The sequence below is a fragment of the Microcaecilia unicolor genome, chromosome 4, assembly GCF_901765095.1.
Source record: "Microcaecilia unicolor chromosome 4, aMicUni1.1, whole genome shotgun sequence".
Classification (NCBI taxonomy): domain Eukaryota; kingdom Metazoa; phylum Chordata; class Amphibia; order Gymnophiona; family Siphonopidae; genus Microcaecilia; species Microcaecilia unicolor.
In genome coordinates this window covers 319,287,846-319,305,008 of record NC_044034.1, presented here as the reverse complement: position 1 = coordinate 319,305,008, position 17,163 = coordinate 319,287,846, and the positions used below count along the sequence as shown (strand labels likewise).

General features: G+C 43.5%; 1 protein-coding gene across 1 annotated transcript in view; it reads right to left on the bottom strand.

Moving 5' to 3' along the window:
* The window catches only part of LOC115469724 (disintegrin and metalloproteinase domain-containing protein 9-like), a 581,856-nt gene that overhangs the window by 319,918 nt on the left and 244,775 nt on the right, over positions 1-17,163 (bottom strand). The window contains 1 exon segment of the mRNA XM_030202512.1: positions 2,201-2,370. Within this exon segment, the coding sequence (XP_030058372.1) occupies positions 2,201-2,370 (170 nt within the window).

The window sequence follows — 17,163 nt, the reverse complement described above, 5'->3', positions numbered from 1 at the left end:
AACCATCAAGCCACTGTTGCTTTGGAGGCCGGAAAACCCTTCCAGGTTCCGCAAAGAGGACAAAAAGATAATCAGACTGCCAGAAATTGTTGGTAACAGTATGACAGTGAATAAGGATGCACTCCATATCCAACAGTCACAGGGAAGCGTATTCTGCAGACTAGACCTCCCTGGGAAAAGAAGGAAGAAACACAGTCTGATTGAATTGAAAAGGAGATACAATTTTCAACAAAAAGGACTGAACTGTCCATATGGAAACTCCCACGTCAGAAAATCAGAGATCCCTTGGTGCCAACAAGAACAAAATTGAATCATTTTGGTCCAAGTATGCTTACCCAGAGGGGCACTATTGACACCTGATATCGAAGCAGGTGGAAACATCCTTGGTGCCAGGACATCCCCAGTCCCTATGTCCAGTGCAGCTCCAGCAGCCAGGGGACCAATACCTCCAATGCCAATGTTGATGTACTGGACTTAGAAATACCAAAAAGTCTCTTGTGCAGCACCTCTCGAATCTTTAGGGTCCTTTTCTGAATCTGAGGATGAGCTTACAATTAGAGGCCTTGTGGTCGGGTCCAAGGCACTGCAAGCACTAGTTGTGAAGGTCAGTCACAGACATGACATTGTGAACATTTTTTTAAACCACTGGGAGTTTTCTGTGACATCAGGGGAAAAATAGCCGCAGCAAAATCAAATGGCTCAGTTTTGGGGGGAAAAGAAAATCAAGTCCTAGCCAGGAAGCTTAGGCCTAAACAGGCTGTGGAGCCACAAAAACATCAAAGGAAACTTACAAAGGCTGAGAAATCTAAAGAGAACTAAAAAGGAAAATAAAAATGGAGAACGCAATGGTCGTTTGCTACTCACACAACAAAAGTGCCAAGAGCAGGGAAGGCCAAAGAAAAAACCCACACTGAAGAGAGCAGACTGAAAAAGATTCTATGGCCTCCATGGAAAAAAGACAACTGTGGGTCTTGTGCAGCTGAGGTAGGCAGGAAGGTACACGCACATGTATGGTTGGGGCTGCCAAAGGCGTCTAAAAAAAATTAGAACGCTGGACGGTGTCAACATCGGTGCTTCATCAGATATCATCACCCAACTGTGGTAATTGTTGTCCTGCTTGTCCTCAGAGATGTATTTTAACTGTTTTGTTCTTTCAGGTATCTTTCAGGTTTTTTCCTTCCTAATGAGCTCTCCATAAGATTTATAATTTTATTAGATGTGGACAAGATAAAGTTTGTGACAAGGTTTAAGTGGAGTAGGTATTTTCTTTTCTTATTGTTTTTTCACTCTACTTGCCATATTATTTTGTATCATGACAAAGCTGCCCATTCATACTTCATTGTCTCTCTTGTCCCTATTTCTTTTTTATACAGCCCAAATTCCTGCATTAACTAACTACAAACTACCATGCTGGCCCAGAACCATAGATTAACACTAGCCACCAGATATGTGAGTTAACTTTACTTACCTCTGACAGGAGCTAAATATACATCATTAAAAAAAAATACACAAGCTATTCTGGACTTTAATGCACCCCTCTGTACTTAGCAATATCAGATAATTACTTAATTTGAATGGATTTCTATGGAGATGTGCTAATTGTAGCACATATTTTGACTTCTGCATTTAGAATACCTTTTGTGGGCTAAAAACCTCATTAAATTGTGACTGATGTACAGTACACTTTTGCACAAGTTATTAAATCTATATGAGAAAAGTTGGCTCCAAGTCTCCAATGTTTCCATCTAATGGCATTTGGCCTTTCTGAAAGTTTTAGCGCAGTAGTTCCCAAACCTGGTCCTGGAGGCACCCCATCCAGTTAGATTTTCAGGATACCCACAAAGAACAATCATGAGAGAGGTTTGCATGTACTGCTTCCACTGCATGAAAATCTCTCTCATGAATATTCATTATGGATAAACTGAAAACCTGACTGGTTTGGATACCTCCAGGACCATATCAACATAATAACATAAGTAAATGACGGCAGATAAAGACCTGTTCGGTCTATCCAGTCTGCCCAACAAGATAAAAGGTTTGGGAACCACTGTTCTAGAGCCTTAAAACAAATCCTACCAGCAAAGACTTCAGAACCAGGAAAAAATTTCAAATAAATGCTTAGCTTTGAAACAATATGAATTTTAAGTTACAACAGACATCAAACTACAGAAAAATGTCCTCATAAATAAAAGAGGCTTACAAAATCAAGGCAGCATTGTCAAATATCAGGCGTGGATCAAGAGATGCCATCTTCCAATGAGCAAAATTATTAAGAATATCCTCAGCACTGTGAGAAGTTGATACTAAGTTGTCAGTTGTCCATATCTCTATTCCAACTAGCATAAGATTTACATCTAATGATTCATACATCTGAAAATAAGAAATTGTTAGAAATCAACATATATAAAATGGTCAAGAGAGTTCCCACATCCTTTCCAATTTGCTAATTAGAAATGTATAAAGCACATAGTTGAAAATTTACTAATGCTGTGTTTTCTCTTGTTTCAAAATGTTGAAACCTTTTTAAAATCTTGAACTGTTTTCATACATTTTGGGGGATATTTGTTTTCACAGCATGGAAAAGCTAGTAGTAGTAGTAAAGCAGTGTTTTGGTTTCCCCTTTCAATCTATCCCTTTAAATACCCAAGGTTTACTGGAATTGCTATTTAATTTGCTTTACTGGAGTATAATATATTAATCTTCCTTCCTTCTGCTAGGCTATTTTGAAAGTTTGAGATTTTATAAACCATTTCCTATAACCTCTTTTGAAGGCCTCCCTCTCAATTGGATTGTTTACTGATCAGCTGTAACTATGACCCTTTAAGAACAAATGTAATTACAAAAAGGCCCATATTTTAGAAGCCCTATTTGCATTTTAGACATGGATGTGACAACATTTCTACTTGGAATTGCCATTTTCAAACAGCTGTAAAATACAGGTGGATGTGCAAAAGAAATGAAAACATCCCCGTGTATGTAGGAGGTATAGCAGGGGCACTTCAGGGGCTTGGCATATGCAGCACAGTATCATAGATATGTGGCAATGATTCTGAGTAGCATGTTAACATGCAGGCAATAAAAGAAAAACATTGGATTTGCACCTTCTTTAAAATACAAATAAATGCTGATGCTGCTGTCTTTTGGATTGCTTATATTGGTGCTGACTGGAGGAGAGCTACATTAAGTCTGTGAGCCTGATTGTTGTCTCTGTCCACCTAGGTCTGATGGTGTCTCCACTGTGTATTATCCCTTCTGGAACATTTCTCGCACTCAACAGCAAAGCCTTTCTGTGTACATGTCTTCCCCTGCACCCTCTCCCAACCCATCTGTGCCCCTCTTACTACCCTTCCCTAACCTAAGCCTGGTCTAGTCTCTGCCTGCCTGCCCTGCTGCCTGGGATTTCCCAGCTCCACTTCTTATCCCTGACTCTGTCTGGCTGTGTGTGCAAGTGAGTCTGGATGTTATTAGGAATAACCAGGTGTTTGGTGTTGGTATTCTAGAGCCACGAGTTTCCCCAATATATGTGTTGTAGAGGACATACTGCGTGAAGTACACAGAGAAAGAGGAGGGTCACCAAGTCATATTCCTTTCACAAGATATATATGTCCAGGACACAGTTTGTACACCTCACTGATGAACAGTGAATCCATATTTCACTTTGATAAGGCTCTAACTTTAAACCTGGGAATTTCAAACTATCGTAATTCAAATTCTAAATCTCTAAAAGTTTGAAATATAGGTTTTATGGGTGTCTCACTTTACAATTTCCAAGGTTAAGTAACCATAATGTTTTTAAATAAATCAACTAGGAACCTCAAACCTCCTAATAGGGAATACTCAGCAAAAAAATTGCATTTTCTTCAGGAGTAAAATACTATCACTGGTTCCAATAAGGAGAAGAAAAAAAGAGAGAAAAACTCCAATCACAAAAACTCATATATACATGAGAAAAACGAATGGTACAAAAACTCTCCTTGCTCTTCTCTCTCTCAATTTTAGAAATTAACAAAATGAAACACCTCCTCTCAAAACCCAAAAACCGGTAATTAACCCGGCATATCTTAAGGCATCCCAAACTAACACTTCACATTAGTCCTGTTGAAAACTAACCCCCGTTTTAAAGTGAGCAAAAGTTTTTCAAACAAATATCTTTCAAACAGCTAGCAATCACTTATCTTCTTTTATAGTCCTTCCAATTGGGTTAGTGATAATATACATCAAGGTTGAAGATCGTGTAGTTGGATTCCTCCATTGTAGTCTGTTTTAATCCGGAAAAATTAACACCATCCTGTGTCTCCCGAAGGGATGCATATTATCTCATAGGACTCATCAGAAGAAAAGTACCTGGGATCTTCCTCTTCCTCACACGAATGCTCCTCTTCAGTATCGGACAAGACTTCTCTCAGGGCAGTCCGAGACTGAGCCTGCCTCGATGCCGAGGAACGACATCCTCGATGGCGAGAAGTCGACGCCCGTCTGGACTGCGGTGAAGCTTTCTCCACCAACATCGAAGGGGAGTCGACCTGGGTGGCAGCCGACGCCAATGCCACATGTGGCACCAAGGTCGGGGACCTCACCACAGACGAAGAGCCAGACGCCGCTTCAGCAGACGGCACGGAAAGTGCAAGCAACCCCGACACCTAAACAGACTGAAGCAGCAATCCTTCCAGAAGCTCTGGAAGCAGGGCCCTGATGCGTTCATCGAGAGCTGCCGTCGGACAAGGCTGCAGGGTCGGTGGAGCAGCCGGTGGCAGAATATCTGTCAAGGCTCAGGAGCAGGTACCGGGCTGCTAGAAGACCAACACATCGGCACCTCCTGTATAGAGGGGAGCGATCCTCTCGGCGCAGACGCTTCTCGGGTGCCGATTCCCTCGACGTCTCGGAGCTCCCGGCACAGTGTGTCGAAGGAGATCGATGACGGTGCTTCTTTGCCTTTGCTCGACGCCCGTCATCGAGACTGCTTGGGTCCGATGCAGGTCGATCCCAGGGGCCTGCATAACAGAAGGCCTCGAGACAGGTGGAGACCCACTCGATGCCTCACTGCTCCCAGCACGGGTTGGTCTCTCAGCAGCCATTATCTCTGCTCCCGACATCGATGCTCCTGTCGATGTCGCCACCGACCTCGGTACCGATGTCAGTGTCGACGTTGAAGGACCGGACCGAGCCCCAAAAAGCTTTTCATGCTGGGCTTCTCGAAATGCTTGCGTCCGTTTCTTCATACTAAGACACAGACTACACACGGCTGGGCTATGCTCGGGCCCAAGGCACTGGATACACCAGGCGTGGGTATCGGTACCTGAGATGGTCCGGTTGCACTGAGTACAACGTTTGAAGCTGCTGGGTGTCTTCGATGACATGGAAGGAAAAACGGGTTCAGCGAAATCAAACGACGCGATTGTGCCAAAAAAGGGAAGGGCACAAAAAGGGAGAAAGGCCGGCCACGTCGAAAAGAAAGTAAACTTAAAATAGGGGAAAAAATACTAAAAGTAACTACGGGAATTTTTTTTTTTATTTTAAGAAAATGACCAAAAAAAAAAAAAAAAAGAAATAGTCGTCAGACTCTGTTCCTGGGCCAAGAATGAGGAGAGCAGACAAAATCCTGTCATCTCATCACGGAGAAAAAAGAACTAAGGGTCACGCTCACGTGACGGGCGGGAAGTCGTCCGCACATGCGCGGTGCGCGTGATTCACACGCCAAAAGACTCTGGGCAAAAACTTTTTATTTTTGCTTGCAAACTTGCCGTTTCCTGGGCCGACACGGACGTCAACCCATCTGTGAGAACAAGCAGCCTGCTTGTCCTCAGAGAACCACATATATATTCCTGCCAGCACCAGCCATAAGGTACATGTACTGCACCCTATGCAGAGGCAGCTGTGACTGTACCATGCATCATATTCTATAGTACACTCTCACCCTATGTCTATTCTCTGACTCTTTCCATCCTACACAAGTGATAAGGGCTACCCAAAGAAAACGTGGCTGATGACCCCTATTGTGACACCCCTCAGTGATGTCAAGGATCGATACAACAGGGCATAGAGCCATACTAGGGCCATCTTGGGCTACTGAAAGCCACTTCCACTGCATAGATAGATCTGGAGGGACACTCCTCTACAAACCTGAAAATCTTTGCCAGATATTCATGGTCTGCTGTATCCAACACAATCTCAACATCAATTGCAGAATCCCTCTTCCAGAAGGGCTGGAGCCACAGGATATGGAAAAGGAGGAGGAAACACTAACACCTACACAAAAGCACTCACATCCATACCAGTGGGGCAACACTGCAAGGAATGAACTCATCCACATGTTGCTTCAGTGAACATAAGTGAATATCTGAAATCATGTGCGCCACACATTGTCCCTCTGTATATTATCTTAATTTTATATCATTTTAAGAGATATATGTTATTATTGATGGATGGATGTTGCTCACTATTATTATTTGCTGCATTGTTATCCCACATTTTCCCACCTAATAGCAGGCTCAATGTGGCTTACATAGTACCGTGATGGCGAACGCCAATTCCGGTATGATAGATACAGAGGGGTAATTGCGTTAAGACAAGGTGAATTAGGTGATTAGGGAGGAAGAATTAAGTGTCCTTTTCTGGTACAAGTTTCTTTGTGTTGCAGGGTCCGGGTGTTTAGGCTGGATCGTTATGGTATGCCTTCTTGAACAAATTGGTCTTTAATGATTTCTGAAAGATTGTTAGGTCTTGCATTGATTTCAAGACGTTTGGTAGTGCATTCCATAGATGTGTGCTTATGTAAGAGAAACTGGATGCATATGTTGATTTATATTTTAGTCCTTTGCAGCTTGGGTAGTGGAGATTTAGGTATGTGCGTGCTGAACTTTTTGTGTTTCTGGTTGGTAAATCTATTAGGTCTGTCATGTAGATCGGGGCCTCACCATGAATAATCTTGTGAACCAGAGTGCAGATTTTGAATGCAATTCGTTCTTTGATTGGGAGCCAATGCAGTTTTTCACGCAGGGGTTTGGCGCTTTCATATCTCGTTTTTCCAAATATGAGTCTGGCTGCGGTGATTTGGGCTGTATGAAGTTTCTTCATGATTTGTACTTTGCATCCGGCATAGATTGTGTTACAGTAGTCTAGGTGACTTAGCACCATTGATTGTACTAAGCTGTGGAATATTTCCCTCGGGAAGAAAGGTTTTACTTGTTTGAGTTTCCACATTGAGTGGAACATTTTCTTTGTTGTAATTTTCGCTTGGCTTTCTAGTGTGAGGTTTTGGTCGATTGTGACTCTGACAATTTTCAGGCTGTCTGAGGCAGGATGAGTGTAATCTGGGGTGTTTAAACTGGTTGGTTTGTTCGTATTGTATTGTGATGAGAGGATGAGACAGTATGTTTTTTCTGCGTTGAGTTTTAGTTGAAATGCATCCGCCCATGAGTTCATGGTTTGCAGGCTAAGTTCAATTTTGTTTGTGATTTCTGTTAGATTGTGTTTAAACGGGATGTAAATTGTGACCAGTGGCATAGCTAGGGGGGGGGGCGCAGGGGGTACGGTTGCTCCCCCAAACAGATTTTTAGAAAAAATGGCAACTATGCGCCGCCGCCACATGCCAATATCATTCTCTACCTCCATCCTCTTCCCTCGCGAGCTTCTCCGGTCTCTTCTGCCTCTCCCATCCACGTGGCCGTTTTTACAGCCCTGAAGCATTCTCCGTCCGGCACCGGCAATTCAGATAGTCAGCCTTCTTGCCAGCGTCAGGGCCTCTCCTCAGGCGCGTCCCACCTCTGCGGAAAACAGGACGTTGCATTACAGTAGGCGGGACGCGCCTTATCAATAAAAATATTGAAATATAAACTCTATAGGTTGAGCTCATTTTTCTTCACTGTTCTTGTTCTATACAATACAGATATCCAGATTTTAGTGAGGATATCCTGTTTCCTGATGGGTTCATCTTAACTGTTGTTATAATCTGCCTTGGGAAGCCTGGTGTTTTAAAGGTGATAGAATATATTGAAATTAAATGGAAGTAGAATTAAACTCTCCTTTCATTGGGGCACATGGAATCACATCATCTATTTTGTAGAACTTTCTTTTAGATACACAAATGGATTATTCTGTTTTGAACGTGTTTCAGGGGCAAGTGGTTTTATAAGTCAAAATAAAAAGAAATATTTTATTTCATCAGATCTGCAGCCCCTCCTTACCTCTCTTCCCTCATCTCCCCTTACGTTCCTACCCGTAACCTCCGCTCTCAAGACAAATCACTCCTTTCAGTACCCTTCTCCACCACCGCCAACTCCAGGCTCCGCCCCTTCTGCCTCGCCTCACCCCATGCTTGGAATAAACTCCCTGAGCCCATACGCAAGGCCCCCTCCTTGCCCATCTTCAAATCCTTGCTCAAAGCCCACCTCTTCAATGTCGCCTTTGGCACCTAACCACTATTCAAGAAATCTAGACTGCCCCAACTTGACATTTCGTCCTTTAGATTGTAAGCTCCTTGAGCAGGGACTGTCCTTTCTTTGTTAAACTGTACAGTGCTGCGTAACCCTAGTAGCGCTCTAGAAATGTTAAGTAGTAGTAGTAGTTTAAACATAAATGGGCTATAAGCTCCTAATGCAGTCCATTGGTTTTCTTATATTTTTTTGCTTATGATGACTGTGCCAAAATTGAAAACTCTTCTCTATCTGGTCGATAATAAAAGGAACACTATCCACCCTAAAAAGCTGTTTTGTGGTTGTGCATGAGGAATTGTGATATTGAATAAATAAATGTATATTTGTGTCCCTAGTCCTGCATCCTACGTTTACATAATCCTTTCAAGAAATCCAGTTAATCATTTAACATTAGTGGAACATAGCTACAGAGAGGCATGGTATGGTCGAGTTTTTAATAATGGTAATACTAGGGCCCATCATAAGGAACAGGTTATTTTGAGTTAGTCTTCACTGGACCAAACTTGCTTTCCTTGTGCCATCACTATCCAGCAGGATAGGCAGTGTCTTAAAAAGTGGAGGATAAAGATTTTTTTTTTACACATTTATATCACAAGCAAAGTCGGATTAAATGTGGCTTACATTTGAAAATACAAATACCTGTTTTGTAAAAGGTACATTTTTTTCAATTTTTATTTTGCAAAGTACAGGAGAAAATGCATTTCTGTTTCTTTTTTTTACCAGTATTACACTGTTTATAGAGTCTGGCTTCCTTGGGCAGAGAGGAGGGGGGTCTCTATTTCAATTTTTGTTTTGTTTTTTTCTTTTGTGGCTCCCTATTCTGTATTAGATTGTTATCGTGGAATGTTGTCACAATTTGGGTTTCTGCCAGGTGCTTGTGACCTGGGTTGGCCATCATTGGAAACAGGATAATGGGCTAGATGGACCATTGGTCTGACCCAGTACGGCTACTCTAATGTTAACAAGGTGTCTTGCAGTGGAATAAATGTGTGTGCTAGGTAGTTAAGAAGACAGGTTGCCTGCTCTGGACAGTCCAAGGACCGCTTCTGCATCCTGACTCCTGATGTAACTTACTGTTTCCTTGTAGGCAGGACACAACAGAGACAGCCTGTATTAATCAGTGCCCGCAACAGCCCTTGAGCAACAACACAGACACTGCTGTCTAGCTGACCCCAACCGGCGTCTATTTTATAAAACTCTGCTCCCCCTGAGATTAAAACCTGGCTATGCCTCTGATTGTTACATCGTCTGCGTAAATGTATGGGTTGAGGCCTTGGTTGGATAAGGATTTGGCTAGTGGGGTCATCATTAGGTTAAAAAGGGTCAGCGATAGTGGTGAGCCTTGGGGTACCCCGCAATCTGGTCTCCATGGTGATGAGATATTCGAATTTGATATCACTTGGTATGTTCTTGTGGTTAGGAAGCCCTTAATCCAGCTGAGTACCCTTCCACTGATCCCAAAATATTCTAGGATGTTTAGTACTATTTTATGGTTTACCATATCGAACGCACTAGACATGTCGAATTGTAGTAGGAGTATACATTTACCTTTTGCAATTTCTTGTTTGAATTTGGTTAGGGGAATGATTATTACTGTTTCGGTCCTGTGGTTGGAGCGAAATCCTGATTGTGATTCGTGTAATATTGAGAATTTGTTTATCATACAGGGGACTATTATAATTGTTTATCATACAGGGGACTATTATAATTTCAAAATTCACAAAAAAAACATCACAATATTATTACAATCTCTTTCACTTCATGTATTGTAACACACATTGTTGTGGTTTGCCATCTCTTGATTTCTAATATATATTCTTGTTTGCCATCTCTCGTATTTCAGATTGTACAACAGCATTTTTTAAGTCAAATGGCAAACACTGCATAAAGATTGCATGATAGACTGGCAATCGATGTTAAGATTCATGTGCCCCCAGTTTAAACCTGCCCTCTGCTACATACACCTTTTGCCATCACATGCTAATTATTTCCATGTCCACACTAACACTTGTGGTCCTCACATAATCACATTAAGCAGGGCAGAAACACCACAATGTTTTCATTTATTTTTTTTTATGTTTCAACAATTTTTATTGATGACATTAAAACGAAACACTGCAAACACTAAAGGTATACAGAATGCTCAGATTTAAAACAACCATTTGTGAATGTTACACCATGGGGTCTGTCATCAAGCATGTCCCCTGCTTATCCCTTCCACCCCTTCTTATCTCACACTCTTCCTTACCCTCTTGGTGCACGTCCGATACTTTTATGTGCAATCATCGTATTTATGGTTCCTCCAACATTGCATAACCGCTAATCTCAGTTTTCATCTATTTTTAAAAACACTTCCTGATCTGAAGCGGATTAATGGTCCCCCTTACTGCTATATGTCAAATAATACATCTCAATTAGAAACAGATAAATGGTTTTCTTCACTGCTATATGCTAATCTCACACACGTCAATGTAATCATAGTAACACAGTAAATGATGGCAGATAAAGACCTGAATGGTCCCATCCAGTCTACCCAACAAGATAAACTCATTTTACATGGTATGCGATACTTTATACCCGAGTTTGATTTGTCCTTGCCATTCTCAGGGCACAGACCATAGAAGTCTGCCCAGCACTGTTCTTGTACTAAAAGTTATGAAGATTCTGGAATCCTAAAGAGGTACAAGATTCCGGAATCCCAATTAGTAGCAACATTTCCATGTAGAACCCCAGAGAGTAACATAGTAAATGGCGGCAGATAAAGACCTGAATGGTCCATCCAGTCTGCCCAACAAGATAAACTCATTTTACATGGTATACAATACTTTATATGTATACCAGAGTTTGATTAATGAAGATACATACCTGTAGCAGGTATTCTCCAAGGACAGCAGGCTGGATATCATCACTAATGAGTTGTCGTCTGCGACGGCCCAGGACACCGGAAATTCTAACAAGAGAACTTTAGAAATTTCAGGAGCGGCACACGCAGTGACAATGCACTGCGCATGTGAAAGCGACTTCCCAGCGGCGACACCCGCGCACTTCTCTCAGTTAGATAAAAAGCAAAACTAGAAGAAGAAGAACTCCAACGGGGAGGAGGGTGGGTTGTGATGATATCCAACCTGCTGTCCTCGGAGAATACCTGCCACAGGTATGTATCTTCATTTTCTCCAAGGACAAGCAGGCTGGATATCATCACTGATGGGGTATCCCTAGCACCCAGGCTCACTCAAAACAATGAACAGTGGTCAATTGGGCCTCGCAACGGCGAGGACATAACAGAGATTGACCTGAAAACAAACACAAGTAAGTGAGAGTGCAGCCTGGAACAGAACAGAAATGGGCCAAGGAGGGTGGAGTTGGATTTTAAACTCCAAATAGATTCTGTAACACCGACTGTTGCGTCAGGTATCCTGCTGAAGGCAGTAGTGAGATGTGAATGTGTGGACTGATGACCACGTTGCAGCCTTGCAAATCCCTTCAATGGAGGCTGACTTTAAGTGAGCCACTGATGCAGCCATGGCTCTAACATTAGGAGCCGTGACATGGCCCTCCAAAGTCAGCCCAGCTTGGGCATAAGTGAAGGAAATACAATCTGCTCGCCAATTTGAGATTGTGTGCTTTCCGATGGCAACTCCCCTCCTGTTGGGATCAAAAGAAACAAACAGCTGGGCAGACTGTCAATAGGGCTTTGTCTGGCTCCATGTAAAAAGCCAATGCTCTCTTACAGTCCAAGGTGTACAACTTGTCCTCTCCAGGGCGGGTATGTGGACGTGGAAAAATGTTGGCAAGACAATTGACTGGTTCAGATGGAACTCCGACACCACCTTTGGCCAGAACTTAGGGTGCGTGCGGAAGACTACTCAATTGTGATGAAATTTCATGTAAGGTGCATGCACTACCAGGGCTTGGAGCTCAATGACCCTATGGGCTGAAGTAACAGCCACCAAGAAAATGACCTTCCAGGTCAAGTACTTCAGATGGCAGGAATTCAGTGGCTCAAAAGGAGCTTTCATCAGCTGAGTGAGAATGACGTTGAGATCCCCTGACACTGGTGGAGGTTTGGCAGGGGGCTTTGACAAAAGCAAACCTCTCATGAAGCGGACTCGTAACCACTTGTAACCACTCGCCTCCACCTACCCTCCTCTCCTCCTTCCTGTACACATTAATTGATTTGATTACTTTATTTTTTGTCTATTAGATTGTAAGCTCTTGAGCAGGGACTGTGTTTCTTCTATGTTTGTGCAGCGCTGCGTATGCCTTGTAGCGCTATAGAAATGCTAAATAGTAGTAGTAGTAACTAAAGGCTGTCCAGAGAAAGGCTGACTTTCTACACGCTGATGGTAAGCACTGATTGCACTAAGGTGAACCCTTACTGAATTGGTCTTGAGACCAGACTCTGACAAGTGTAGAAGGTATTCAAAGCAGGGTTCGTGTAAGACAAGAAAGGGGATTTAGGGCCTTGCTGTCACACCAGACAGCAAACCTCCTCCATTTAAAAGAATAACTCCTTTTCATGGAATCTTTCCTGGAAGCAACCAAGACTCGGGAGACACCCTCTGAAAGGCCTAAAGAAGCAACTTCTAAGTTCTCAACATCCAGGCCGTGAGAGCCAGAGACTGGAGGTTGGGATGTAGAAGAGACCCCTCGTTATGAGTGATGAGGGTCGGAAAACAGTCCAATCTCCACGGTTCTTCGGAGGACAAGTCCAGAAGAAGAGGAAACCAGATCTGACGGGGCCAGAAAGGTGCTATCAGAATCATGGTTCCGCGGTCTTGCCTGAGTTTCAGCAGTCTTCCCTACTAAGGATATGGGAGGATACACATACAGAAGGCCTGTCCCCCAATGCAGGAGAAAAGCATCCGAAGCTAATCTGTTGTGAGCCTGAAGCCTGGAACAGAATTGAGAAACCTTGTGATTGTACTGAGTGGCAAAAAGATCCACCGAGGGGGTGCCCCACGCTCGGAAAATCTTGCGGACAATGTCCATGTTCAGAGACCATTCATGAGGTTGCATTATCCTGCTCAATCTGTCAGCCAGACTGTTGTTTACGCCTGCCAGATACGTGGCTTGGAGAAACATGCCATGCTGATGTGCACAAAGCCACATCCTGATGGCTTCCTGACACAAAGGGCAAGATTCGGTGCCCCCCTGCTTGTTGGTGTAATAAATTGCAACCTGATTGTCTGTCTGAATTAGGATAATTTGAATTGACAGTCAGTCTCTGAAAGTCTTTAGAGCATTCCAGATCGATCATAATTCCAGGAGGTTGATCTGAAGACCTGATTCCTGGAGGGACCAAGCTCCTTGAGTATGAAGCCCATATACATGAGCTCCCCACCCCAGGAGGGATGCATCCGTCGTCAGCACTTTTTGTGGCTGAGGAATTTGGAATGGACGTCCCAAGGTCAGATTGGAGCGAATGGTCCACCACTGTAGGGAATTGCAAAAGTTGGTGGAAAGATGAATGATATCCTCTAGATTCCCTGTAGCCTGACACCACTGGGAGGCTAGGGTCCACTCAGCTGATCTCATATGTAGACATAACATGGGAGTTGCATGAATTGTGGAGGCCATGTGGCCCAGAAGCCTCAACATCTGCTGAGCTGTGATCTGTTGAGATGTTCGAGCTGAGGAGACTAAGGCCAGCAGATTGTCTGCCCTTGCCTAGGGAAGATAAGCTCAAGACGTCCATGTGTCCAACAGGGCTCCTATGAGTTCCAATTTGTGCAGCGGAACAAGATGATGGAACAACTTAATAAACCCTTTTAAAGCTAAAAATATAGTCTCTTTGTGTTCTGAGCATATGGTATCTTTTAAAGTTATACTGATAGCACATGGTCACTTTTAAAATTTAGTGCCATACTCTGAGTACATACTTTTAAATCTTGCAGTACCTGCTAGTGAAATTAAAAGCATATAGCATTTAATTCCTTGTATTCTTGCAATTGTAAATCATTCTTACCTTATAGGTAAGTGGTGGAGAAATATTAGCAAGTGCTCTTAAAACATTCCCCTGCTCTTTGTTCTTAAATATCATATTAGGACTGTGACAATTTTGTAACATTTTTAATGGATATTAAGAACATTTAAATTATTTCCGGTAACACTGGTAAAAAGGTTCAGCGAGCTCCGGAGGGAGAGCTTCAACTAAACTGGACAATTGCTTCACCGAGTCCCGTAAGTGAATGCTGGTATGTTTGGATCTTTGCGGCGAGCATTCCAGCCTCCCAAAAGAATCCAAGGTCCTAGACTCTCTGCCTGGGGGTGCCAAGGCATAGTCTATAGTACTCTTGGCTCTTCTGAGAGCAGAGTCTACCACCATAGAATCGTGAGGAAGATGGGCCTTCACCATCACAGGCTCACCATGGACTCTGTACTGGGATTCGGACTTCTTGTTGACAACTGAATTAGAGAGAGGGCAAGACAAATTCCGCCACAATGCTTCCCTGAGCGTATTGTGCAGGGGGGCCGTTGCAACCAAGGATAATCCAGGACCTCGAACATCTAAGCCCTGGGCTCATCCACAGCCTCCATGGGAAATGGAATGTCCTCAGACATTTCCCTCACAAAAGATGAAAAAGTAAGACTCTCAGGTGGAGATTATCTAACCTCAATAGGCGGAGTAGGATCAGAAGGAAGCCCCTGAGAATCTTCCTCCGAAAAATACCTGGGGTCTTCCTCTTCTCCCCATGAGCGCTCCTCTTCGGTATCGGACAGAAGCTCTCTAAGAGCAGCCCGAACCCGTCTCGATGACAAGGAGCGACGTCCTCGTGGGGGATACCGAGAAGTCGACGCCAGCCCGGACTCCGGTGAAGCTTCCTCCACCGACGTCGAGGGGGAGTCAACTCGGGTGGTAACCGGCTCCAGGGGTGGGGACCTCCTCACAGGTAATGGCCATGCCTGCCGCTCCCTAACTTTCTAAAGTTTTCTTGTTAGAATTTCCGGTCTCCTGGGCCATCGCGGATGACGACCCATCAGTGATGATATCCAGCCTGCTTGTCCTCGGAGAATATCCTTGCCATTCTCAAGGCACAGACCGTAGAAGTCTGCCCAGAACTGTTCTTGTACTAAGTTCTGAAGGTTCTGAAGCTAAACTACTCCACAACCCTGTCTATGCTCCACATAAACTCTTCCCCGAATAAACCCACCCTTGGGTTGGGTAAAAGTAGGTGTGAACATTCTCTATGCCCTGTCACAAAAGTTCATTCCTGCAGATGAAACAGGGTTTACAGCCATGACGGTAAGGTTATAAAATGACCCCCCATTCTTTCTTCTTCTTTTTTTTCAGCACTGCAGTAGGTTCTGTGATATAAACACAGTAGATGACGGCAGAGAAAGAACTGTATGGTCTGGATGGACCATACTACTACTACTACTATTTAACATTTCTACAGCGCTACTAGGGTTACGCAGCGCTGTACAGTTTAACAAAGAAGGACAGTCCCTGCTCGAAGGAGCTTACAATCTAAAGGACAAAATGTCTAGATTGCCCCAATTTGACATTTCGTCCTTTAGATTGTAAGCTCCTTCGAGCAGGGACTGTCCATCTTTGTTAAACTGTACAGCGCTGCGTAACCCTAGTAGTGCTCTAGAAATGTTAAGTAGTAGTAGTAGTATGGTCCATCCAGTCTGCCCAACAAGATAAACTCATATGTGCTACTTTGTGTGTATACAGTGCATATTTTCTAGCGAAAAAGGTGCCGGTACTCAAATGGCAGGCCACCCTTCAGGGGTGAGAGTGATCACTGAGGGAGCCACCCCACAATAGCCAGGCCCCCTGCAACCAGTAACAGAACCTATGATAAAGCAGAACTGTTGTGTAGAGCCTCAGCTCTTTCATTAAAACTTGGAGACTATGGGTCAATTTTAGCAGACAATGGAAAAGGTGCCGGTACTCAGTACCCCCAAGTACCCCCTCAAAAAAAGCCCTGTGTTTATACCTGACTTTGATTTGTATCTGCCATTTTCAAGGCACAGACAGAAAGCAATCCCCCATCCCCACTTGCAGGATCTATTTGGAGTTTATACCACGGTGTTATCGGTGGTCCTGTTTGTAGTGTTAGCAATGCCAATCCGATCCTCAGATAACAGCAGATCTCATTCAGTTTCATCTCAGACACCTGACATAATGCCTCTTGTACATATTACTATGATGGAGCTAATTATTATTATTTAACCTTGGACATCTTTTCCACCTCATTTAACAAAACTAAACCCATCACTGTTTGGATATTCAGAGTGGTTGTGTTTTTTCCAATATATTGTGAAGCTGGTCACCCTTCCAGGACCCAGCCAGGGCTGACCCTGCTTAGCCTCTATCACAAACAGTCACTGCTGGGCTCTTCCCTGCTCGGCCTCACACCAGGACTCTGCCTCACACACTGGGGAGCTTGCTGCCTCCTCTTTTCTCTTCACCATAAACGTTCACCAACATCAGGCTTCTTAGAGTTAAGGGTTTTATTAATGGCCATTTAACACACTCCTTATGGCTTGTTGCTTCTTTAACATAAACATTTTCTCTTTAACTCAAACACAACAAAAGGGCCCTTTACTCAGAGCCTGCTAGATAAACCCTTCTCAACTTAAGACAGTTTCTTAAACTCAAACAGAAGTCTTTACTTTCCTTCTCCAGTTGTCAGCGTTTCCAGAGAGAGCTGCTCCAGTGTTTCCATCTACTCCAACTCCCTACAGCTTTCCACCCCTCTCTTAATGAAGCTGCCTCAAA